This window comes from Garra rufa, chromosome 17 (assembly GCF_049309525.1).
Source record: "Garra rufa chromosome 17, GarRuf1.0, whole genome shotgun sequence".
Classification (NCBI taxonomy): domain Eukaryota; kingdom Metazoa; phylum Chordata; class Actinopteri; order Cypriniformes; family Cyprinidae; genus Garra; species Garra rufa.
In genome coordinates, this window is record NC_133377.1 from 24,102,051 (window position 1) to 24,127,835 (window position 25,785).

The 25,785-nt window shown below is 36.0% G+C and overlaps 1 protein-coding gene across 1 annotated transcript in view; it reads right to left on the minus strand.

The window, feature by feature from the left end:
- The window catches only part of slc25a13 (solute carrier family 25 member 13), a 56,572-nt gene that overhangs the window by 6,203 nt on the left and 24,584 nt on the right, over positions 1-25,785 (minus strand). Inside the window, exons 8-16 of the mRNA XM_073821351.1 lie at positions 25,134-25,227; positions 24,275-24,359; positions 19,682-19,766; positions 17,794-17,952; positions 15,028-15,080; positions 13,099-13,179; positions 8,233-8,373; positions 2,682-2,820; positions 147-305 (exon numbers count right to left, since the gene is read on the minus strand). Coding sequence (XP_073677452.1) covers positions 147-305; positions 2,682-2,820; positions 8,233-8,373; positions 13,099-13,179; positions 15,028-15,080; positions 17,794-17,952; positions 19,682-19,766; positions 24,275-24,359; positions 25,134-25,227 — 996 coding nt within the window. The remainder of the gene's footprint in view (positions 1-146; positions 306-2,681; positions 2,821-8,232; positions 8,374-13,098; positions 13,180-15,027; positions 15,081-17,793; positions 17,953-19,681; positions 19,767-24,274; positions 24,360-25,133; positions 25,228-25,785) is intronic.

Below are 25,785 nucleotides of genomic sequence, written 5' to 3' on the forward strand. Positions count from 1 at the left end.
CAATTTAAAACTAAAACATTTTGTAAACCAACGAAAAGAGCTCCTACAGGTTTGGAAAGACCCTTTAAAATATAAGGTCGACTGCAAAATTGTATGTAGCAAATAACATTAGCATGACTAGTTTCAGGTACGTCTGCAAGAGATACCTCCAGCTCCTTTCCAGAAGGCACGAGGCCCTTCCTCCTGAAGAATCTTCCAGAAACAGTCAATGAGTCCATTGTACGTGGTCTGGCCTGCACGGGCAGCCACTTGTAACCGGGTCTTGATAACATCAGCAGGGGTCACCAGGGATGCGGCAGGCATGCCTAAAGAGAAGTCACACATGTCAATAAAGAGTCTGATCTGAATTCATTGGAACACTGAAGCAATAACGATTCAGACATCATATTTACATATAATAGATTCATGAACATAATTACATTCAAGATTAAAACATTAGTGTATGTAAACTCTGCAACTCCATCTATGATTAATGCACAGCGTGCTATAAATTAGTTCCGTCAAATAAATAGCAGCAGCCTATTTTATCAAATATTATAAATATCTCAAGCAGAAAGCACCATTTATCAAACGGTATGCATCCTTTTTTATTTAAAGGTCCAGACAATGCTTAATAATGAGGCTGGCATAAGGCCTGTCCCACGCTGTCCGGCACAAAGGCCACTGTGGCACCAATTCAGCTTTTAATAGCCTAAATCAGCGATAGCATTTAGCCTGAGCAGTCACACCGTCGGCACGCCAACTCCACCGCATGTTCAAGAGCTTTATTTTAACATCTAAATAAAATACTTTCATCTGAATAATTATAAGCCTTTCTCTCTGTTGACCTGCTCCGATGGACAAAACCTTCATTATTAAGCACAAAGAACATTAAATTATCTTTAGAAAAACAAAATTTAATTTAACGAAAATAATAGTAACACATACAGACACGACTAAACATATAAAATTTCTATGTTGTTAAACAATTTTAAATTATACACTACGAGTCAAAAGATTTTGCACAGTAAGCTTTTTAATGTTTTTAAAGAAGTCAGTTTTGCTCACCAAACCTGCATTTATTTGATTCATTTTTATGATTTAAAATAACTGCTTTCTATTTGAATATGCTTTAAAATGTAATTTATTCCTGTGATCAAAGCTAAAGCATCATTACTTCAGTCTTCAGTGTCACATGATCCTTTAGAAATCATTGTAATGTGCTGATTTGCTGTTATTATTATCAATACTTAAAACGGTTAAGTACATTTTTCAATTATTTGATAAATGATCAGCAAAGATCAGCATTTTATTTCAAATAAAAAGCTTTTGTAACATTATATTCTATAGCATTCAGATTTCTATTTCAAATAAATGCTGTTCTTCTGATCTTTCTATTAATCAAAGAAACCTGAAAAAAATTATACTCAGCTGTTTTCAACATAATAATAATAATAAATATTTTTGAGCAACAAATCAGAATATTAGAATGATTTCTAAATGATCATGTGACTGGAGAAATGATGCAAAAAAAAAAGTTTTGAAATCACAGGAATAAATTACATTTTAAAATATATTCAAATAGAAAAACATTATTTTAAGTAGAAAAAAATATTTCAAAACTTTACTGTTTTTTTCTGTACTTCAAATAAATGCAGACTTATATGCAGATATCACTGAGCAGAAGACACTTAATAAAAAAAAAACATTAAAAATCATACTGTTCAAAAACTTTTGACTGGTAGTATACCGGTTAGCGCATTAACTTTGGCAGGCTTAAAATACTGAAATTAAGAACTAGAAAACTCTAAAATACATAAAATTAAAGATTATAGATTAATTTAATATATGGATTACACTGGAAATGTAATACATACATCCATTTCATCAAGAACAGGCATAAGGGAAAAAAGCCAACTGTATGTTGGTCAATGCCCCAGAAGTCTGCCTGCTTCACCAATAATGGCACACAAACTGAGCGTGTAATTAAATTTCCCGAACTGACTGTAAATCACTAATTGCCTTGAAGCTCGAATTACTGATAAATGGTAAACTGAGTGATACATGCCATACGAACATACCTAACTGTAAAAAGTTGCTTTAAACCATCTGACAGATATAAAACATTGGGGAAGACAGGAATGCTAAGCTCTCTCTGACCATGTATGGCTTTTCCATCTCATATCATGCTCAAGTCAAGAAGCAGTAAATCTAAAAAGGCAAAAAGGATTAGAAATAAATATTAATTCTCTTTGACTTACATTCCAAACCATACTGGCTTGGCTAAAGACGTCGACTTTTCAACAATGTTTTCTTAAAGATGAACCACAAGAGTAAAATATTAAAAACAACATCAGATCTGGATCGTATTTTATACGTGACGAGGAAAGGGAGACTTGTAAAAATATTGCAAGTCAGATCTTGGATGTGCTGGCCTGGTCATGCCAGTATCGTAGGATCTGTTTATTGCTCCTGCAGTATGGCTACTTTGGGACTTTCAGATATTTTTTCCTCTTTTAACACTCTCAAAGCTCAAAGCACAAACTTCCAGCCCCTATATATTAAACAGTGGAAAATATCCGACCCTTGGCAGGCGCGCCGCACTTCAAAACACAGCCTAAATCACTGAGCACTCTAATTACGGCCAACCACAATGGAGCCAGCGGTGGCAGGCGGCTACCGGAGAGTGCGTGGTGGCTTACCCGCCAGCGCCCCTGCCAGCAAAAGCCTGCCAGGTCCCACTCGCCCGTCTTCATCAGTCAGGGCCGCCTTGGTGTGTGCGTAGCAGGGGAAGTAGATGGCCGAGAAGGGGATGTCTCTCAGGAAACAGGCTTTTGCACCCTGGGGGCCAAGAAGACGGACACGTCACATCAAAATCCAAAACATTAATATTTCATGAGCTATATTACAGAGACTTTTTTCATTCGAGGACCGCAGAAGTGTTGCATTGTGAGGTATTCTGGGAGTTTGGTTTATGGTGTGTTAATGTCAGCCCTGTTGAACGAGTCTGTTTTGTACCTTTTCTGACTTGTCACTTCAAATAAACATTCACCATGGCATTTTTTCTCCCCGTTTGTGGAGACTATTCCTACGTCTGTCACCGTAAACAAAGCCCTACCTTCAACGGGATTCGGTTTCCTCGTCTTTAGCGCGCTGGCGAGCAGCCAGGAGTGCAGAAACAGAGAGATTTTCCTCTCAGCAGAACGCTTTAAAGCCCGGCTGAAGTGCGCTTTAGACAGGCTTCATTAAACTCGCAAGGTTAATCTGCAGCGTGTACACAGGTAGCGCAGATAGCAGAGGTATCTCTTTCCTGAAGCGATCTTTGTGCTCTCCTGCGGGCCAGGGCAGACTGCCTGCTGCGAAACCAGATAAAAATCACCCCTGCGTCCAAAAAGACCAGGCCTGGCTCATCTGTTCTGGCAGAGCCCGGAGTGCCGGAGGTGAGGATTGTGTTAATGTGGGAACATCTGGATCCACTGGCCCTCAGTGTGCATGATAACTCGGCAACAACACAGGTGTGTGTGTATGTGAATGTGATATGAAGTGTGTGTCTTCGGTTTGGAGCACGGGCAGGGAGTGGTGGTGGAGGCCCTGCAGCGGCAGAAGGGGAGAGGCGGGGTAATTAGGCTGACAAAGACAGCTCTGTGCCTGGGCCGGACCCTGAGGAGCCAGGCCGTCTGAGAGAAGCAGGCTGCAGCGCGTCTCCTGCACTCAAAGCACATTGTCCGCGCGGCTCAGGAGAGACAAAGATGGAGGGGAGGCACCGGATTCAACATTCTTACACACACACAGCCTGTTGTGCACGGTAGCAAACCCCCCCCGACCATGACTCTGAAATAAAGGCTCCTTTCCCACGACAGGCTGACAGGTGAGCCCTGGAGACTTACCTGCCTCGGCCAGAAGACAGGAGCGCAGCTTTTTTTCAAGTGACCAGCCATGTGATTTACTGATAAGTGAAGCACATTCTACTGTAATCTACTCAGTGATATTGAAACTGTACATGAGGTATTGATACTTAAAAAAAAACGACATGTGACTCTGGACCACAAAACCAGTGTTAAGTAGCACGGGTATATTTGTAGCAATAGTCAAAAATAAATTTAATGGGTCAAAATTATCGATTTTTCTTTTATGCCAAAAATCATTAGGATATTAAGTAAAGATCATGTTCCATGAAGATATTTTGTAAATTTCCTACTTTAAATATATCAAAACCTAATTTTTGATATGTAATATGCATCGCAAAGAACTTCATTTGGACAAATGTAAAGGAGATTTTCTCAATATTTAGATTTTTTGCACTCTCCAGATATTTTTTTTACATAGTTGTATCTAAACCAAATATTGTCCTATCTATTCAGCTTTCAGATTATGTATGAATCTCAATTTTAAAAAATTAACACTTATGATTGCTTTTGTGGTCCAGGGTCACATATGGTAAACAAAAGGCTGGGTTTGATACAATAGAAAGTGCTACACTAAACCATGTTCCTTGTACAGACAAATTGAGTAAGTAAATTGAGTAAACTGAGTAAAAATAATCCACCTTATTTTTCAATGTGGAAGTAAGCTGTGCTAAGTACGAGACTTACAGTTCATTAGCTGCTGTAGGGAAATAACGAAAAGAATAACAACGTGCAAGAAAACGGTAAAACTGTTTGCACTACAAACCAGTGTGTTTATAATTAAGATATTACAATAAAATAATATGGTAAGACACACCAGTTTGCAATATCAAGCAGCAAAACCAGCTGTTTTTTACAGCTAAAAATAACTGGAAGCAAATGACACCGGAAGGCAGACCCATTAAGTTTACAAATGGCCCACTCTTACAGGAAAAATAAGGTGGATAGGTTTGGGTCAGTTTTTATTTTTTATTTTTTTATTTTTTTTAAGAAATCAATACTTTTATTCAGCAAGGATGTATTAAATTGATCAGAAGTTACAGACATGTAAAATGTTATAAAAAAACGTTTTTGTTTTTTTTTAAATAAATGCTGTTCTTTTGAACTTTCTGTTTATCAAACAAATCCTAAAACATTATGTGTCAGCTTCCACAAAAATAAATAAATAAATAAAATTAAATAATTAAAAATAAATCAATAGATCAGCAAAACTTTAATAATAATATTTAAAAAAAATTCTTAAGCACCAATTTAGCATTTTAATGATTTCTGAAGGATTCTGAAGGAGTAATTGCTGCTGAAAAAACCCTGGACCACAAAACCAGTTCTAAAAAAATTAAACTAAGATTTATACATCATCTGAAAGCTGAACAAATAAGCTTTCCATTGATGCATGATTGTTAGGACAGAACAATATTTGGCCGAGATACAACTATTTGAAAATCTGGAATCTGAGGGTGCAAAAAAAGTCAAAATATTGAGAAAAATCACCTTTCAGGTTGTCCAAATGAAGTTCTTAGCAATGCATCTTCATGGAAAATGATCTTTACTTAATATCCTAATGATTTTTGGCATGGATTATCTTGACCCATACAATGTATTGTTGGCTATTTCTACAAATATACCCATTATGACTGGTTTTGTGGTCCAGGGTCACACATTACAATTTTTACTGCAATTTTGATAAAATAAATGCAGTCTTGCAATATATTTTTTTTTTCTTTACATAAACTTTTGAACATCTGCATCTGACCTGTGGCCTAGCAGTCGCCACACATGCCCACTTGACATATTGAGCCATGATACTTGTGAGGATAAAGTGAGTTTGAGTTGACTTGCACACATACACACACTTTTTTTCTCTTCTTACCATTTTTTCCTATCCTTTTCTACAGTCTCTACAAATATTAATCAAAAAAAGTGAACATCAGTTATTATTACAGCGTAAACCAACATCGTGTCTACATGTAATTAGCACCACACATAACACCTACGCAGAGGTGAACACGCCTCATTCATCTCTCTCCAGCTGTCCATAAAATGTCAGAGAACGCAGCCACTGGATGAGATACGACCCAACGCCATCATGGCAGTCCCCACAACGTTGTTTACACCAAAACACTCGCTCTCCGCAACCTCCTGCTCTCCAAGCCTCAGGAATGCAGCCCTGCTCAGATGCATTCGGCAGCAGCAGAACAACTGGAGATCTTCTCCTGCAGCGCTGCTGAGCCTCATGGGGAAAACAGGACACAAAAGCAGCACTCAGGGAGCCGCTGTGCATTCACGGTTCTGAGAGGCTGGTGCTACCTGGTCCGACTGCTACAGTAGACCGCAGGGGGTGGATTGAGGCCTGATAGTGTGTGTGGGTGGGTGTGTATGAGACTTGCTGGAGAATGTGGAGCATGACTGAGGCACTCCGGGTTATAAGCGGGAGTGCAGGGAGTCAATCCACAGGTGGGAGGCGCTAGAGAGCTGAGGATGCTCTTCTAGGTCTTTAGCATGGAACAAGGTGAGTCAGAGTGTATTTTGGAGGGCTATTGGAGATGTTACATATATATACATATACAAATACACAAACACACCCATACAAAAACACTAATAAAAAGACCTAAAGGCATAGTTTTTCATCATTTACTCACCCTCATGTCGTTCCAAATCTGTATAAGTGTCTTGAACACAAAACAAGATATTTTGAAGACTTTAAAAAAACCAAACAGTTTTCTTTAAAATATCTTCTTTTACGTTCAGCATAAGAAAGAAACTCATACAGGTTTGGAAAGACATGAGAGTGAGTAAATTATGACAAAATTTCATTTTTGGGTAAGCTATTCCTTTAATTCTGCATATTTAATGGATAGCTAGTATGCAGACAGACATCAAGATTGAGCATGGATGTTTTTGGCATTTTATTGCCCACAACCTCTTACTTAATATTAATATAGAAAAATATGAAAAATAAACATCAATACAATTATAAATACGATTTTTAAATGTTTTTGAACTATCTCTTATGCTCATCAAGGCTACACTTATTTGATCAAAAATACAGTAAAAATAGTGATAATGTTTACTATTTTTAAAATAGCTTTATAATAGTTTTCTATTTCAATATATTTTAAAATGAGCTCTTATGTATGTTAAAAACAGTTGTGCTACTTAATATTTGTGTGAAAATGGTGTCAGATTTCTTTTAGTAAACTTTGATGAATAAGAAATGCATTTATTTGAAAAACCATTACATATTAGGTAACATGTCTTTATTTTCACTTTTGATCAATCTGATGCTTCCTTGCTGAATAAAAATATTCATTTCTTAACTTTTTAACTTTTATAACTTATTTTCTTAAACTTAAAATAAATAGCTAATAAATGCAATGGACACTTAATGCAGATGTTTGCATGAAAATACGCCTGGAGTATTATTTTCCAATTTAATTTAATAATTAAAAAATAAATAAATAAATGAGCACAACTTTAATAATAATAATAAAAAAAAATCTTAAGCACCAATTTAGCCTTTTTAGAATGATTTCTGAAGGAGTAATCGCTGCTGAAAATTCAACTGTACAATGTGATCAAATTAAATTGCAATAATATTACATAATATGTGACCCTGGACCACAAAACCAGTCATAAGAGTCAATTATTTAAAATTGAGATTTATACATCATCTAAAAGCTGAATAAATTAAGATAGAAGAATATTTGTTCAATACTATTTAAATAAAAGTATTCATTTCTTAACTTTTTAACTTTCATAACTTATTTTATTAAATTTAAAATAAATATCTAATAAATGCAATGAACACTGAATGCCGATGTTTGCATGACTCCTGCAATATGTGACCCCAGACCACAAAAATAATCTTAAGGGTCAATCTTTTAAAATTGAGATTTATATGACATAATATGAAAGCTAAATGAATACATTGATGTATGGTGTGTTAGAATATGACAATGTTTGGCCGAAATACAACTATTTGAAATCTAAAATCTGAGAAAATCACCTTTAAAGTTGTCCAAATAAAGTTCTTAGCAATGCATATTACTTCTCAAAAAATACGTTTTGATATATTTACTGCAAGACATTTACAAAATATCTTTATGGAACATGATCTTTACTTAATATCCTAATGATTTTTGGCATAAAAGAAAAAGATGGCTACTGCTACAAATACACCCGTGCTACTTATGACTAGGTTTTGTAGTCAGATCATGGGTCACATATTGTTTTATTACATAAGCAAAAGTAAGTACCAGTGAAATACATACTGCACTTTAAGCACATAAGAGATGTTTCTGACATATGTGAATTAGGTTTCAGGTTGTTTTGAGTGAATGTGACAAACCTTGTACAGGCCGAAGAAACCCAGGTCACGGATGACAGAGAGAGCGCTGACGCGTGGCCCTGTGGTGATTTCTCCTGCCACCTGCAGTCTGATCTTCACAATCTCCAGGGGGTTTGTGAAGATCACCTGAGATCCCCCAGCCTGTAGATCAACAACACAAGCATACAGGCTTTCACAGAGCTTCATTAACAATCATGTTTGAGTAAGAAGGGTAAATGAGGAAAAAAATGTGGTAAAAGGGTAAGTTTGAAGTTACAGTTGTAAACTTGTTCTGATTAACCCAAAGTGAAAAACAAAAATGACAAGAGGGAAGTAATGTGATATTCTTATTATAAGAGGACAATGCTTTAAAGAATGATTGTGCTATTGTCACTCTTTGTAGGAGGAGTAGGAGGTTATACCTGCCAAAGACAGACGGTGCCTGAAACATCACACAGAACGCAGGCCCCTGGGGGCCTTTCAAAAAACAACCCTATGTCTCCAACCTTGTACTTGTGAGGCAGATAAAAAGCATCTGCAGGTTGGAACAGGTTCCTCTGAACTCTTTGAAACGGTTCGGCTTTGACGTGACGGCATCTGAGGCTGCAACAGAAGCATTTAAACATGTCTCGCCAAAGAGGCTGGCCGCTTGCCGCCTCCGTGCCCTATCTTTCCTGTTGCTCCTAGTTACTGAGGCTGCACGCAAAAAACAGAGCAGTGTAATTAGATGGAAATCAGTTTCCATGGATTCCTTCTCCTTCCCTCAGCCCTCCTTTTGAATACAGAAGGGCCTTACTGTTTGTTTGTTGTTGATTTTATTCCTCTATTCTTTCAGAGATATTAACGTACGGGGCGTCTTACGGGAATCTGGTAAATTGGTCTTGAATCTCACAAGGGTGCGCATTTAAAAATCCTATTGAGTACGAAGCAGCGTATTTAAAAATAAAGATCATTATCATCTCATTGAAGGTGCGCTTTAAATAGGATGGACCACAATGACCCGCACTTTCCTTCCAGAGGAAATTACAGCTCAGACATGCAGAAAGGGGTTTCTACCTTACAGAACTCCCAGCTCCGACTTAATAGTTGGCACATTTCATGAATATGGTTTATTGGCCAATTATATATTTTTTTTTATGTATTAGAAGCACAAATCCCATGGGTTTTGAAATGTTAGATAAACTATTATTTATAATTATCTATTAAATTAACTTTCAGTATTGATTCTCACAATTACAATTTTTGAAATCAAATGAAAAAAGTCATGACAAAAAGTTCCAGGACCACAGAAAACAGATGGAATTGCAAAATCCAGTCATAAAAAATGGAATTTACTGTGTAATGTTGAATGTCATGGAGTTTGCCAAATTTTGCATGAATAAATCAAAAGTAGGTCAGTACACTTTAATCAAAACGTGGTCTATGAATCCTGCATGTTCATGGTCTTTGTATAAATGCATGTTTCGTTTACTACACACATACTGAAGCGTGCGTGACACTTGTGTTTTCAGCCCCTGCTGCCTCAATATATGAATATGTAAACACAAACATAATCTCTAGAACTGCTCTGAAAGTTACTTCATTAGCATTTTACCGTTTTGAGAATATCTATCGTCATATCATATACAAACAGAAACTAAAGGTCCCGTCAAAATAAAAGTTCTGTTTGAACTTGAAGAAACTGTGACAGAAATATATTACGTAATGTAATGATAATACTAGTACTAATAGTAAAATTATTATTAAAACATTATTATTGGATTTGTTTCCCCTTAAAATAATCATTAAAATATTGTTTTTTTTTTAAGGAATATTAACCTGAAAAATTATTTGCCAGAATTTATTCTTTCTAAAATAAAAAATAGATATAAATAAAATAGCAATACCTTTTTTTATTTTAAATATGATTCAGAGATTTTTTTGAGTATTAAATTCAATGAAAATGCAATCCAGAAAATTAATGCAAACACATAAGGCAATCTTTTTTTTTTTTTTTTTTTGATTTAACCATCGAAACTTTAAAAAAAAATTATTTAAAAAAAATAGAATGGAATTTGGGGAAAAATGGATTTCATAGGGCCTTAATATACTAAAAACTGTTTATCTGAGTACCACAACTTGCACATAACCCTGTGACAGAAAAAAATCACCCATTAAACAAATTTATATAATGTTCCTTTAATTTGTGACACCCAAATGTGACCCTGGACCACAAAACCAGTCTTAAGTCGCACAGGTATATTTGTAGCAATAGCCAAAAAATACACTGTATGGGTCAAAATTATTGATTTTTCTTTTTTGCCAAAATTCATTTTAAATATTAAGTAAAGATTGTGTTCCATGAAGATATTTTGTACGTTTCCTGCCATAAATATATCAAAACTTTTTGATTAGTAATATACATTGCTAAGAACTTAATTTGGACAACTTTAAAGCTTTTATTTTTGGCACCCTCAGATAGAAGTTTTTCAAATAGTTGTATCTCAACCAAATATTGTCATAACAAACCATACATCAATGGAAGCTTATTTAGCTTACAGATGATGTATAAATCTAATAATTATTTTTTAGAAAAATGTACCCTTATGACTGGTTTTGTGCTTTTCTACAGCATAACGAACAGATGATAAATAATCACATCTCATATATTTACATAAATTGTAGCGTTGATTGCATAAAGCTCACTCTTAAACTCTGTTACTTATATTACGTAGGATAAAAATGACCAAACAATAGTTCTCAAAAGCAAAACTTGTCGATTTAATTTTTGTTTAATTAATGTTTTTTCCTAAAAAAAAATAAAAAAATTGGTAACGTACACAAATCACAAATCAACATTTTCTGAAGGTTAAGCACTTCCTTTCACTGACCAATTTTAATACAAAAAAGTATTTACGAGCTTCACATCCTATTTTGTACCCTATTCATGGAAAATGCCACTTATTTATGTGGAAAGTAATCTTTTATGGTTAATTATGGCATCAGGGCCGAAAGCAATCTTTTTTTTCCCTTTGTTTTGGCAAGGAATAATGCACTAAGGAGAGGGCCAGGCTATTAGCTGAATTAATTGGGTACTAATTGGATATTTAAAAAGTTACACAAAGAGAACAAGCAACAGGCAAACAAGAACATCGGTTAGAGGGAGACAACAGATCAATCACCCCTGGTGGAGAGGCAGTTTAAAGAGCGGGAAGCATGCGCTGCAACGTGACTGCAAGAAATGCGATTTGAGTGCAGAGTGAGCCAGCGTCGGCTCGATAATTCGGTGGTAATTACAAGGCAAGGTAATCCCCAGAGGCACTGAGAGCGTGTGTGCGCGTTTGGGGGGGGGGGGGATACCTAATACACGCTCTACTGGTGAGATGAGCACAACTGAAGACAATACTTACGCACACCGAGCACATAAACACTACAGTCTTCTAAAAACAATAGCTCAGCGCCAGACACAAACATTAGCTTCCCTTCATTAATACTCGCTCACATTCCTCGCACTTAAACGGAATTACACAAGCGTTTTCGTGTAGGAGCGACTGCGATAAAAGGAGAGTTTCGTAACAGACTAACAAACCTTTACGAATGCTGAGAAACAACGGACAAGCTAAATTACATAGCTTTGCAACTGAACAAAGCGTCACTGTATGCACGCCACGGTTTGTTCCCCGCACTTTACGTTGGCTAAGCGAGTATTTTGAGTAACCCAGCCTTCAAATGAAGGCCAGCGACAACCAGATAAGAATCCGTCCAACTTCTCGGCCAGCGAAGCGTGCTGTTCTTACCAAATGATCGACTCTTGGCAACTGTCAAGGGCCTAATTCAGAGGCTGCAATGTGAGAGGAGAAGAGCTTGAAATGTAAAAAAACCCTTGAAAGTTTAATCACCGCAGCTCCATAACCCTCACCATCTTTTGCTTTTCCCCTTTCTCGTTTTCTGTGATTTTTACTCTGCTCCCTCAGACAGAAACATTCACATTGTGCAAATCAGCAGTCTAGTCTTTTCCTTCTCAAACCAAATAAATAGATTTGATTTGCCGTGGCTGCAGTGTCAATAAACACGGCTTTGAGCGAGCGGCGCGTGTGCAGGCGTGAGAAAGGGAGCGGATCCTGCCAGGCCAAACACCGGGGATTCGGGCCGGGATGAAAGGAGCTGTCAGAGAAATCAGAAGAGGAAAAACACATCTCCGTGGCACAAGCTCGCTTTCTGAGCTGACTTCATCTGCAACCAACCTGATGTTTCCCTAGCCATCTCTTTTCAAATCTCAGAGAAGAGATCTTGTGGGCTAAATGCACTCTTGTCGGTATAATCGAGACTCGCAATCATCTTTTAAATGGAAACCCACATGTGTAGAAATGTTTTAGTGATCACTGTCATATGAAAGAGGGTCTTTCAGCGTCCTGAGTCAGGGCAGACGTGAAGAAGCAGGGTCTGGTTTTGACAGGTCTCAGGTACGACACAAACAGAAAGACTACCGCTCTCTGAAATCTGAACTGTGGGCATTTGCTTTCACACAGTTCAGGCAAGAATGAGATGAAGCACGTGTAAACAATGTATTAATAACGTCAGTTTCACCCTTACGCTTCTAATAAAAAGGGTAAGTGATCCGCTGTTCATGCTTGTGAGGGGCAGGTAGAGATTCAGCGGCCATGGGGCAGCAGATTATGATTTAGAGGTGAGATGACAGAGGAGAAGTGTTTTATACATGTTTTTAAACACTGATGGGGCTGAAGTGTCTTTTCAATCACCTCACAAAAGGAGAGAAGTGTTCCCTCAGGCCAAGGCTTAGATCTCAAAGTCTACTGACATTCAAAACTAAACTCCTTATTGTCAGTGTACAGTTACTGCGTGATGTATGGATTATATGTTTGTGTATCAAAGCATAAAGCTACTCACACATCCGCCAGCCAAGATTTCAGCATGCAACGGAACGCTGCCGTCTTTTTGCATAGTCTTTCCTCTCACAAAGTCATTCACCTGTGGGGAAAAACAATTTAGCATCAGATATATAGTTTCTTAAAGGAAGAGAACTACATAGCAGATTGTTTACACCTGCACAGATTTAGCATCGACAGAAAGCTGTAGAAATTTCAGCAATTTTTTTTTGCAGAATTCAAATGCCTGGGTCAAATGTACTGGGACTGTTTTGGCACCCAATTCACTAAAGGAAACAAAAAGTGCAAAAAGTGACTTCATTTAAATGAGCACAGCTATAGCAGTCTGCAGGGGGTCAGTGAATAGAACATGTTTTTTATGCATTCCTAAGATTTTTCTATGGAACCCTGTTTGTTCTTCAGAATAAAAAAACAACTGTGAGATATGGCCATAATTACAAGAAATTGTCACTATTGTGATATATTGAAATCCCAATTGTAATATATAAAATCTCAACTGTGATATAAATTCAAAATTTTGAGATATAAAGATGCAATTGTGATCTATAAAGTCACAACTGTGAGATATAAGGGCAAATGTTTTAGATATAAAGTCATAATTTTTATATGACACTAAAATTCTGATATATAAATTCAACTGTGAGATATGAAGTTGGAATTTTGATCTTTAGTTGCCATTTTTTGGCCAAAATTTTGAGATATGTAGTCACAATTATGAGAAATAAAATTAGAGTAATAAAATTAGAATTTTGAGATATAAGGAGGCACAAATGAGATAAAGTCACAACTTTGAAAAATGAAGTCATAATTTTTAATACGATATAAAATTTTGAGATATAAATTCAACTGTGAGATATGAAGTTGAAATTTTGAGCTATATATTGTAGTTGCCATTTTTTTAACTAAAGTTGGAATTTTGGAATATAAAATGCCAAATGTGAGATATAAAGTCACAGAATTTTGGAATATAAAGTAGGAATTGTGGGACAAAGTCACAATTTTGAGATATAAAGTGCTAATTGTGATATATGAAGTCTCAGCTGTGAATTATCAGGTCAGAATTTTGAGATATGAAGTGGTAATTGTGAAACATAGTCATAAATGTGAGATATAAAGTGACAATTGTGTGATATGAAGTCACGATTATACGATATGTAGTCTCAATTGTGAGTTATCAGGTAAGAATTTTGAGAATTTTAAAGTGGTAATTTTGAGACATAAAGTTGTAACTGTGAGATATAAAGTCCCAATTGTGAGATATGTCACAATTATGAGAAATAAAGTACCAATTGTGAGAAATGAAGTCTCAACTGTGAGTAATAAAGTTAGAATTTTGAGATTAAATGGCAATTGTGAGATATAGTCACAATTTGAGATATAAAGTACCAATTATGAGATATAAAGTGGCAATTTTGAGACATATAAAGTCTCAATTTGAGATATAAAGTCAACCCTGATATATATTAAGTAAGCAATTTTGAGATATTAAGTGGGAATTGTGAGATATAAAGTCACCATTTGACATATAAAGTGGAAACTGAGATACAAAAATTGTGCAATATAAATTCACAAGTATAAATTATAAATGAATAAACCAAAGAAAAAGAAATCACATTTGTGATATAAAGCTGCAAATGTGGCACAATGTTTTACTGTGAGATACAAAGTCATGATTGTGAGATTAAAAGCCACAATTGTGGGAAATAAAGTATAAGTGAGCCTGCTGATGGCCAACTCAGGAATGCAAGAATGTACACCGCTTTGACAGGAGATCAAACAGAAAACAGATTCACTTCTTTTTCAAGGGGCTACGGCGAGGCACTGAAGTCAGGCAGCAGGCGGGCGGGAGAAACAGAGGGGTGTATTTCTGAGGAGTTAAGGGCTTTGGTTTTAAGAGGCCACGCTGATGTGGTGAAGGCAGAGCACTTACTGTAAGCTTTATGGCTTTCTCGGGAGCCACGCCCAGAAGCTGCGGTACGAGGCCTATAATTAGAAAACAAGTTGATTAAAAAAGACAGGGGTAAGGGAAGCACGGCTTTCCTCAATATAAAAGCTGCAGTGCTGCCTCCAATTCCCTATCATCCACACACTAATGAACACTATTGATGTGGAGTGTTTAAATATTGGAAACTTAACAGTACTACAAACTCTTTTTCCCTTTAAAAACAGACTTAACCAAAGTTTACACAGCCCTCAATTACAATGCAGATTTCTGGCTTAGACAAAAATAAACTAAATAATCTGATTTAAAAGTGATGACCCACCCCCGGCAGTAACAAACAAGCGCAGAATGTGGGCATACTATATGGGTGTAAATAGGCCACACAGCTAGATGAATACAAACATTTCCTGCACGCATTGCCTACGGAGTGCATTTGTGTTTAAATACAAGCAGATGAATTAAAGTCAAATATTTTTCAAACGTAATCATCCATTGCAGTTCCCGTAAACAATTATTATTGTTGCATGCTGCTGATTGTTTTGTGTTTGCCAGGCCAGTGACATCATCAACAAATTTCGGAGCATCTGCTTTGTCAATAAACAGTCTGAGTTTGCCTGAGCAAATGTGTGTCTAGAATTACAGTAAATATGGATCTATGGAAAACCGTTTCTGCCACCGAAAACAAAAAATTAAAAAAAGTTATTGCGAGTTTACATCTCGCAACTCCGACTTTCTTCTCACAATTGGGAGATATAAACCTGCAGTTGTGAGTTATGAAGTCAGAATTAAGAGATATAAACTTTTTTCTTATAATTGCGTGATATAAACTCACAACTGCGAGTTAATATCTCAAAATTCTGGCTTTATAATTCATAATTTTGTGTTATAATGTCAGAATTGCAAGTTTATATATGATTATATTGATTATATATATGACTATATGACTTCATTTCTTAGAATTGCAAGTTTATATCTCGGAATTTCCAAACTTTTTTCTTTGAATTGTGAGTTTAAATCTCACAATTGTTTTTTTTTTTCACAATTTCAAGTTTACATTATGCAATTCTGTGAAAAAAAGTCTGAATTGTGAGTTTATATCTCACATTTCTCAATAACTCAAATTTTTGTTATAAAGTCAGCATGATTGCATGATATAAACTCACAATTCTGACTTTTTGTCTCACTTATAAACTTATAAAGTTCAATTCTTTGGGGGGAAAAAGACTGATATTTTCTCTTTTCTCAGAAAACTTTTTTCTCAATTCAGTTTTTTCCTTGCAATTTCAAGTTTATATTATGCAATTCTGTGAAAAAAGTTATAAAGTCAGAACTGCGATATAGACTGGCAATTCTGACCTTTTTTTTCTCAGAATTGCATGATATAAACTCACAATTCTGACTTTTTGTCTCAGAATTGTGAGATATAAACTTATAAAGTCCAATTATTTGGGGGGGAAAAGGCTGATATTTTCTCAGAAAATATCTCACAATTGTGGCTTAATAACTCGTTATTTTTGTGTTATAAAAAGTCAAACTTGGGAGCTTATATATGACTATATAAATATGACTATATGACTTTATTTCTTAGAATTGCGTGTTTATATCTCGCAATTGTAACTTTTTTCTCAATTCAGTTTTTTTCTTGCAATTTCAAGTTTATATTATGCAATTCTGTGAAAAAAAAGTCAGAATTGCAAAATATAAAAAGTCAGAATACAATTCTGTTTAATTTCTTGGAATTTCAAGTTTATATCATGCAATTCTATGAAAAAAAAACCTATTCTCATTCAACAACAAGCTATTTTGTGTTATAGAGATATAAACTTATAAAAGTTGGACGTGCAACTCTGTATCACACAATTCTGATTAAAAAAAAGGTCAGAACTGTGAGATTACCTTTTTTATTTATTTTTTTATTCAGTGGCGGAAGCGGGCTTCCAGATGGATCTGATAGGAAAAGCTGATAAATAAATATGCTAATGATTGTTTAAAAAAAAAAATACTACTTATAAAATACAATTCTTTTCTTTTTACCTAATTATCAAACACAACTTTTTTTGAAGTTGCATTCAAAATCATGTGGCTCAAAAATGTTCCATTTCATATCAATCTAGAATGGAAACGGTGTACTAAATGTACACTAAACTTTGTGTTGGTCTTTGACGTATTTTTTATTCATTTGCTAAAAGCCTAGACTACCCACCTCCTTGTTACAAACTAAACAATTTATATGTAAAACAAAAGCACTTAGTGCTCACTTCAAATATAGTGCTCTCTGTCATAAAGCACTGATATGCTCTGCTAAAACGAGTCCTGAATTTTCATACCATCCCCCATTATAATTCTGCACAGGTGATGAAGATCTCAGCCTCTCTTTTGTCAGCTTTATGATTGACAAATACCAGTAGTTAGTGTTCTCAATGGAGGTCACATGGCAATTGCACCTTGCAATCACAATTTGAATCTGTGACCTCACAGAATGCTTTAAAAACTCATGTTCCAGCTCTAAAAGCAGAGCAGATACTCATTATCTGAGCGCCATTGACTGCGTAGAGCATTCGTGTTCTTCATTGTTAAGTTCCTGTGCTGGTATGTGCCCTTTCATGCTCTGCACATTGTCCCCTCAAGCAGCAAAGGTAGACTTAATCTCTTCAAAGCAGGTAAGGTCAGAGGGAAGATGACCTGCCCCTGGCTTTCATGAAAACGCTTTTTGTTACTGCATCCCTGATGGCCTGGCTGCACGAAGCCACTGACCTCTGTAGAGGCCAAAGAAGCCCTCGTAGCGGACAACCTTCTTGAAACAGTCAATGCTGTTCTTGTACATCAGCTCGTCCACGAAGGAACCCGAAGAACGTTGGTTCTGCATGCGGGTCTTCACCAGGTCGATAGGGTACACCGCAGTGGCACCCACGGCTGTCATGAAAGGAAATTTGTTTAAAACTATGTACGATATGGAATGGTAGGATTCTTCAAGAAATAGTACACCCAAAAATTTACATTTGCTGAAAATGTATTCACTCCTAGGTTATCCCCAAGACGCAGTTTGTTTCATCATCAGAACAGTTTTGGAGAAATTTAGCATTACATCACTTGCTCACCAGTGGATTCTTTGCAGTGAATGGGTGCCGTCACAATTATCCACAAGTAACCAACACACAACTCCAGTTCTACCAATTAACCTCTTGTGTAATGAAAAGCTGTGTGTTTGTAAAAAAACTAATTCCTCATTAAGTTTAAGATTATTTTTTTACTTAAAACTATCGTTTCCAGCTAAAATACAATAATACTGCATTCTCCACTAAAAAATCATCTAAGCTGAATCAGGAGAGATACTGACAGATCGAGCACCATTTACAAGCAAAAACAGTCCAAAACAGCTCTAAACAAACTGTAAGAAACGTTCCAACTTCAATTGGACTTTATTTCTCAGAATTGCAACTTTATTTCTTAGAATTGCGAGTTTATATCTCGCAAATCAGAAGCCCAACTCTGCAACTCTTAAACCTCCCAATTCCATTTTTTTTTACAATTTAAAATTCTAAAAAGAGTCTGAGTTGTAGATTATATCTTGCAATTCTGAGAAAAAAGTCAGAATTGTGGGTTTATATCTTGCAGGTCTGAGAAAACAAAAATCAGAAGTGTAACTCTGTATCAACCAATTCTGAGAAAAAAGTCAAAATTGTGAGATAGAATGTTGCAATTACCTTTTTGAATTTTTTTTATTTGGTGGCGGAAACAGGCTTCCATAGGGATCTGACAGAAAAGCTGAAACAATATATGCTAAAGATCATTTTAAAAAAAATTAATAAAATAAACTAAAACGATTTTTACCTACAGTAATTGTTTAACCTAATTATCAAACTTTTTTGAAGTTGCATTATGGATTATAGAAGCAATGGTAACACTTCATTTACAAGACATTGATCAATTACTTGTGGACTATTGTGATGTTTTTATTAGCTGTTTGGACTCTCATTCTGACGGCACCAATTCACTACAGAGCTTCCATTGGTGAGCAAATGCTACATTTCCCAAATGTGTTCCGATAAAGGTACAAATTTACATCTTGGATACCCTGAGAGTGAGTAAATTCTCAGCAGACTTTCATTTTTGGGCAAACTATTTTTAAAAAGAGATGCGCTGATGAAGGACACATCAAGGGGAGAAATGATGAAGGACACATCAAACAACAACAAAAAAGAACAAACGGGAAGAAAGTCAGGACATTTTGGAAGAACACATCAGTCAATTCTTATCTGACAACTTTGGGGTGGACACAAAGGGGATACAGCAGCGACAGGCTTAATTAAAGAGTGAGTCGCCTTGCACTACCTCCTCATTACCTTGTCTCCTCCGAGAGAGCCAGACTGGAGCCAAACACAGGGCCAAGCACCACCTCCTTACGTACACACAGTCCAACACACACACACCTCTGATCACTGACAGGTACAAAAGAATCTACCCAGGAGGTTCCCATGGTGCATAACCTCATTAAACTGGAAAAATAGCCCCCTAAGAAGGCAATAGGGCAGGCTTTGTTTTTCTTTTTGTCCAGTCCTGATATCTCTCGTGTGGAGGAGGGGCTGCTGCTGGTGCAGGCTCAGGTAAAGGAGTGGTGCACAATGATCTGTGACTGACTCACCTCCAGCCACGGAGCCCAGGGTGAACCTGTACGCCGACTCAGCGGCCTGAATCAGAACAGACCGAGACACATCCCCACCAGACTGCTGTGGACAGAGAAAATGAAAAGACAAGATAATCAGAACGGCCACCATTATGCTTTTAAAAATGTATTGTTATAAATGGTATATAAATTATGAATAAAATATAAAAGTTTCAAACTATTTTAATAAAATAATATAATAGAATATAATGGCCCGGTTTCACAGACAGGGCTTAGACTAAGCCAGGATTAGGCCATAGTTCAATTAGGACATTTAAGTCATTTTTATAAACACGATTAGAAAAAAACATTACTGGTGTGCATCTTGAGACAAAACAAAGGCACTGATATATTTTAAAATCAATCAGTGCAATTTTGTTTCAGTTGAAATAGCTCAGACTTACATTTTAGTCTAGGACTAGGCTTAAGCCTTGTCTGTGAAACTGGAGGATAATAATATAATATAATGTAATATAATATAATATATCATTTTTCAACACTAATAATTTCAATAATAAGAAATGTTTCTTGAGCACCAAATTACCATACTAGAACAATTATGACGCTGACAATTGGAGTAATGACTGCTGAAAACATTTAAATATTAAAAAAAAAAAAAAATATATATATATATATATATATTAAAATATATTAAAAGAACATACAGCGATATACAGCTATATTGTACGGCTACTACAGCATTCATTGTTCAGCTCAATCTCATATTCACAATAAAAAATGAGTTTAAATGTCCGCTGAGCAAAGCGATATCTTTATCGCTATATCCTTTCATTTGTTAAGGGTGATTTCCGATGATAGCGCTGTGCAATTTGTTGGCTGCATATTACAAAGGTGTTGCTGAAAGTTAAAATAATTTTCTCGTTTACAACCCTGTTTCAGTCTCTTTCAATATAAAAGTCTTCACTACTGACTCACTTATAAAAACAGTCTCCTGTCGCCATCTAATGGCGACTAATGTAACTAAAATTACCATTACAAACACACACACACCCTGTTTAACAATACAAAATTACTATTACTATTATTAAATACTATTATTATTCATATAAAATATTATTTATTGAAAAAATATTTAATAAATAACAACTGCCATTATAAAAGTTGATAGGAAATTCAGTCAAAAGTACAAAGGCAACGCTCTGATATAGAGCATTAAATTTACATAAAATATAACGTGATGAGATTTTGCCCTCAGCTAAAACTATTTCTGACCCTGGACCACAAAACCGTCGTAAGTCGTAAGTAGGATGGATGTACTTGTAGCAGTACACTCAAAATGTACATTGTATGGGCCAAAATGACAAATTTTTCTTTTATGCCAAAATTCATTAGGATAATAAGATCATGTTCCATACAGATATTTAGCAAATTTCCTAGAGTAAATATATATTTTTGATAATTAATATGCATTGCTAAGGTTTTTTGCACCCTTTAAATTCCAGATTTTCTAATAGTTGTATCTCGGCCAAATATTGTCCTATCCTAACAAACCATACATCAAAAAAATGTACCCTTATGCCTGGTTTTGTTGTCCAGGGTCACATTTGCTCTGGAACAAGTAATAGATTAATGAGACCAAAGACTGCCCGTTAGATTTACCCAAAAAAAAGGACATCAGATCCAGCAGCAAATTCCACAAAATCTGGCTGAAGTAAGGCTGCTCTTGGCGGGTTTATGAGTGCTAAATAGCTGCTGACGCCCTGGAGCTCACATCTCCGAAAACATTAAAGCAATTTTTAAAATCTTCATATCAAAAATTAACAAATCACATATTTAAAGTCTAAACAAATACTTTCTTGCCTAAAAAAACTCTTAAAACTACATTCTGTGACACACAAACAGTATTATTTATAAAATTAAAAGTGGATATATATATATATATATTCTAAAATGAACATGGGAAATAGAAAAATGTGTGCTGACATTTTTGAGTAAACAATGACAATTTTATTTTGCTTTCCGTTTAATTCCTGGGAAAAAGGAACGTTAGGATTTTACAACATAATAAAATACTAATTTAGTTTGATCCAACATCTCTAGATAATGATAAAATACTACTTTTCTCATAGTGTTAGTCGAGACAAGCAGAAACCACAATCAAGTGGGTTTAATCAGTGCTCCAACCACGACCGTAGCCCCACAGTTAGAGGGAGCACAAGAAATAAGGCCAGCCAGAACCATCCAAGCATCCCATGCCGCATTCCCCGCCAGAGATACAGTCGCCCTGCCTACCCGAGACCACCTGTCAGGAACCTCAAGGTAACTGCCCGGACCACCACTATGCCCCCCCCCCCCCCCTTCCAGACTCAGTGAGGGGTTAAGGGTGTGGGATGAACTGTGTTGGGGGGAGGTGGTGAGGGAGAGCTGGCCAGCAGCCCATAAGGCCAGACCACAGCCCAAAGCAGCTCATTGTGGTGGGACTGGCGTCTCTGTCCCGGGCCCCCGCTTCGTATGGCCCTGCTCGAAGGAATAACTCAGCCCTCAATGTGTTTGGAGGCAGAACTTCTGATAAAATAAAGAGGGAATATCTAGGCACAGACACACTCTCTTTCTTTTCCCTGTAGAGTATTCAAGCCTTTCTGTCTGTTTTCATTTCCCCTCATCTCACCATCAGACGTTGATAAGTTTCCTCGACTGCTGGGCTTGCGTTTCATTTACAGCTTTTTATATGTGTGATCTGTGTGCTGATGACAGATTCAGATATTCTCTTCTTTCATGGCTCTGGTCAAAGTGAAGACGAGAGCTCAGCAGTAGCTGACGGAAAAATCCAGAGGGGCTGGAAATGATGCGTTGATCAGAAGCACTTACAAACACAAGCTCTCAAAATATAGCTTTAACTTTAGCAACAAAACTGAGCAAACCAATAATATCAACATAAGTAAAATAATCACATTTAGATAAGTATAACTTGTTAAAGTGATTTAATAGGAGATCTAATCATATGTATCACATTTCTGCAAATGAAATAACAAAGAAAAAGACAGAACAATACACGGGTGTGTCCAAATCCACTCCCTATTTCAGTTACATGTGTGCTAACCAGAGTCAAAATCGTTCAATCACTGTCGACATTCCTAGAATTTGCAATAAAGGCAATTTATTGGAAATTCTGTCATGTCTTACTAAGTATCTGAAATTCTTAGAGAATGAGTGCCTTACTACTGTTTTTAAAAGAAGTTTTGTTAGTAATTATCTTTTACGTATCTCCTTTTGTTATTATTCATTTAATAATTTATACTACCGTTCAAAGGTTTGCTATCAAGCAAGTTTTTTTTTTTTTAATGAAATACTTTCATTCAGCAAGGATGCATTAAATTGATCAAAAGTGACAGTCAGACATTTATAATGTTACAAAAGATTTGTATTTCAAATGAATGCTGTTCTTTTGAACTTTCTATTCATCCTGCAAAACATTCATCATGAAAAAGTATAATAGTTTCCACAAAAATATTAAACACAACTGTTTTCTACTTTGATAAGAAGAAATGTTTTTGAGCAGCAAATCAGCATTGCAGAAGGATTTCTAAAGGATCCTGTGACACTAAAGACTTCAGTAATGATGCTGAAAATTCAGCGTTGTCATAACAGGAATAAATTATCAAATTTAAAATAATAAATGGGAAGTAGTTTAAATTGTACTTTTGTCAACAAATAAATTCAGTCTTTTATTTATTACATTCTGTCATGACTTACTAAGTATCTTAAATTGTCACAGAATAAGTACAACTATAAATATACATTACAAGAAATGCTTATTTCTATTTTTAAAAGAGATTTTTGTAATTACATGCATCTCCATTTGTTATTTTTTATTGATTAATTTATACACTACCGTTCAAATTTTTGCTGTCAGTATTTTTTTTTTTTTTTTTTTGATGAAATAAATACTTTTATTCAGGATTAAATTGATCAAAAGTGACAGTAAGACATTTATAATGGTAAAAAGATTTGGACTTCAAATGAATGCTGTTCTTTTGAAATTTCTATTCATCCTGAAATACTTAAAAAAAACTATAACATTTTTTACAAAATTGTCAACTGCTTTCAAATTTGATACACTAAAGACTGCAGTGATGATGCTAAAAATTAAACTTTGCAATCTCAGGAATAATTTTATTAATTATACTAAAACAGGAAAATAGTTTAATTTATACTTTTAAAGTATTCAGATCAAATAAATGCAGTCTTGGTAACGACTTCTTTCAAAAACATAAAAAAAACCTGACCTCAAACTTTTGAATGGTAGTGTATGTTGACCATATAATATTGCATGTGTTGTGTGGCTTTGATTTATTACATTTGGTTCATGCCTAAATGTCATCATTATGTATGTGTTATCTGTTTGTTTAAAAAATGCAGGAAAGTGCATACTTTAAAATGGCACTGTACTTTTTACCAACCACAATGAAGTAGCACAATGGCATAGTGGTTTTAAGTCACAACCTCATATCTGAGTCACAGTGTCCCAAAAGTTAGTGGACCAAGACTGAGTTTATACCGATGACTGTAATCTTTTAAGACAAGTTTATACTCTGCGTTTCTGAGGGTTACCTGTCTTTGAATCTCAGCGAGGTTGTAAGGAAGAGCTCCCTCCTCCAGAGGTGCAATCATCTCAATGTCAACTAAACCAACACGTCTGTAAAAAAAAAAAAAAAAAAAAAAAAAAAAGAACACGGGTAGACAAAATTAGCTTAAAGTTAAACATTAAATCAGTCTTTTCTCAAAGATGTTCTCTTAAAAAAATGTGGTATAGTGTGCCCTCACAAGAAACAAGCTCCAACATCTTGACTCAAAGTGAGGTGGGTAATTACAGTATCACATTGCAAAGAAATAATAATGTCCAAAAACCAATTCTCGATCAGCATTTGCTCCATTTGAGCCCTACCCAGTAGTGTCATGAGTGAGTTCATAGGTCATGGTATCTGACTCTTCAAAAATGTTCATGTGATATCTTTGGTTTTGGAAAGAGGGCTTTAATTCACCATGATTACACCGCTCTATGGCTCAGAGCAGATATTTTGTAAATATACTTCCAAGCTCATTACTGTTCTGGTAAGAACTTTGCAGCAGTTACAGTAGTGTGGAAACATGTGTGCCGCTACATGCTGCAGGAAAGTTAGAACAAGCTGGACTGTGTTCAAAACCTCCCGCTGTACAATAATAGGAAGAGTCATGTATCATCGACTATGCAATTGCCAGAACAAGACTCAGAATAGAGAGACCAGAAAACTTTTCACATATAATTACAGAAGAGTCAAACAATGCTGTTTTTAGACGGCGAGAGTGGCTAGAGGGCTCTGAAACGCAGGCTGAGCTGAAGTATGTTATGGCTGAGCCTCGAACCCTCCTCTTGATGGGGAGAGGCTCTTAAACGATGATTCAGCAAGGCCCTGTCACCATGGTGACTCACCCTCTCGGCTCAGACAGGTCAGCCAGCTGGAACAGGATGTCCACTTCCATAGGGGTCACCTGGCCAAACCTTTGGGCGGCAATGATGAACTCCTCTGGAACATACAGACAATGAAAATACAGAATCATTTAATTGCTACTAAAATTTTATTTATACTAATCAACAGGTTTGTTTGACAAAGATCCACAGTGGCCTATTGCAAAGTTTTAAAGATTCACAGAAGTGCTTTGAAACACACAACAATATTCTGTGTTGACGTAATTTCAACTGAGACAGGAAGGGACATATCAAGCAGTGCCATCCCCTTTTTTAAATAGTCAATGGCATTTTGTTTATATCACCGATTGGGCCAGAGCCATTAAGCTGCATTTGAGAGCGTCTGACAGCCACTGTCTCATTCATATCTCTACAAAATTGTACCAGTCTGTGTAGAATTCATATGGGTCAGATACATTTTATGATCTGCTCTGTGCTATCACGTCTCTGGACCACAGCAGACTCCATGGTCTTACAATGCGAAACCAGACTTTTTTCGCCCCAGTGGAAAGCATATTTGCACTGTCTGAATCGTTCCATATCCCTTATATAAGGAGTCGGCAAGCAAGTTTGGCATCGGGCCCAAAAAAATATTTTGCCACTAGATGGTGGACCA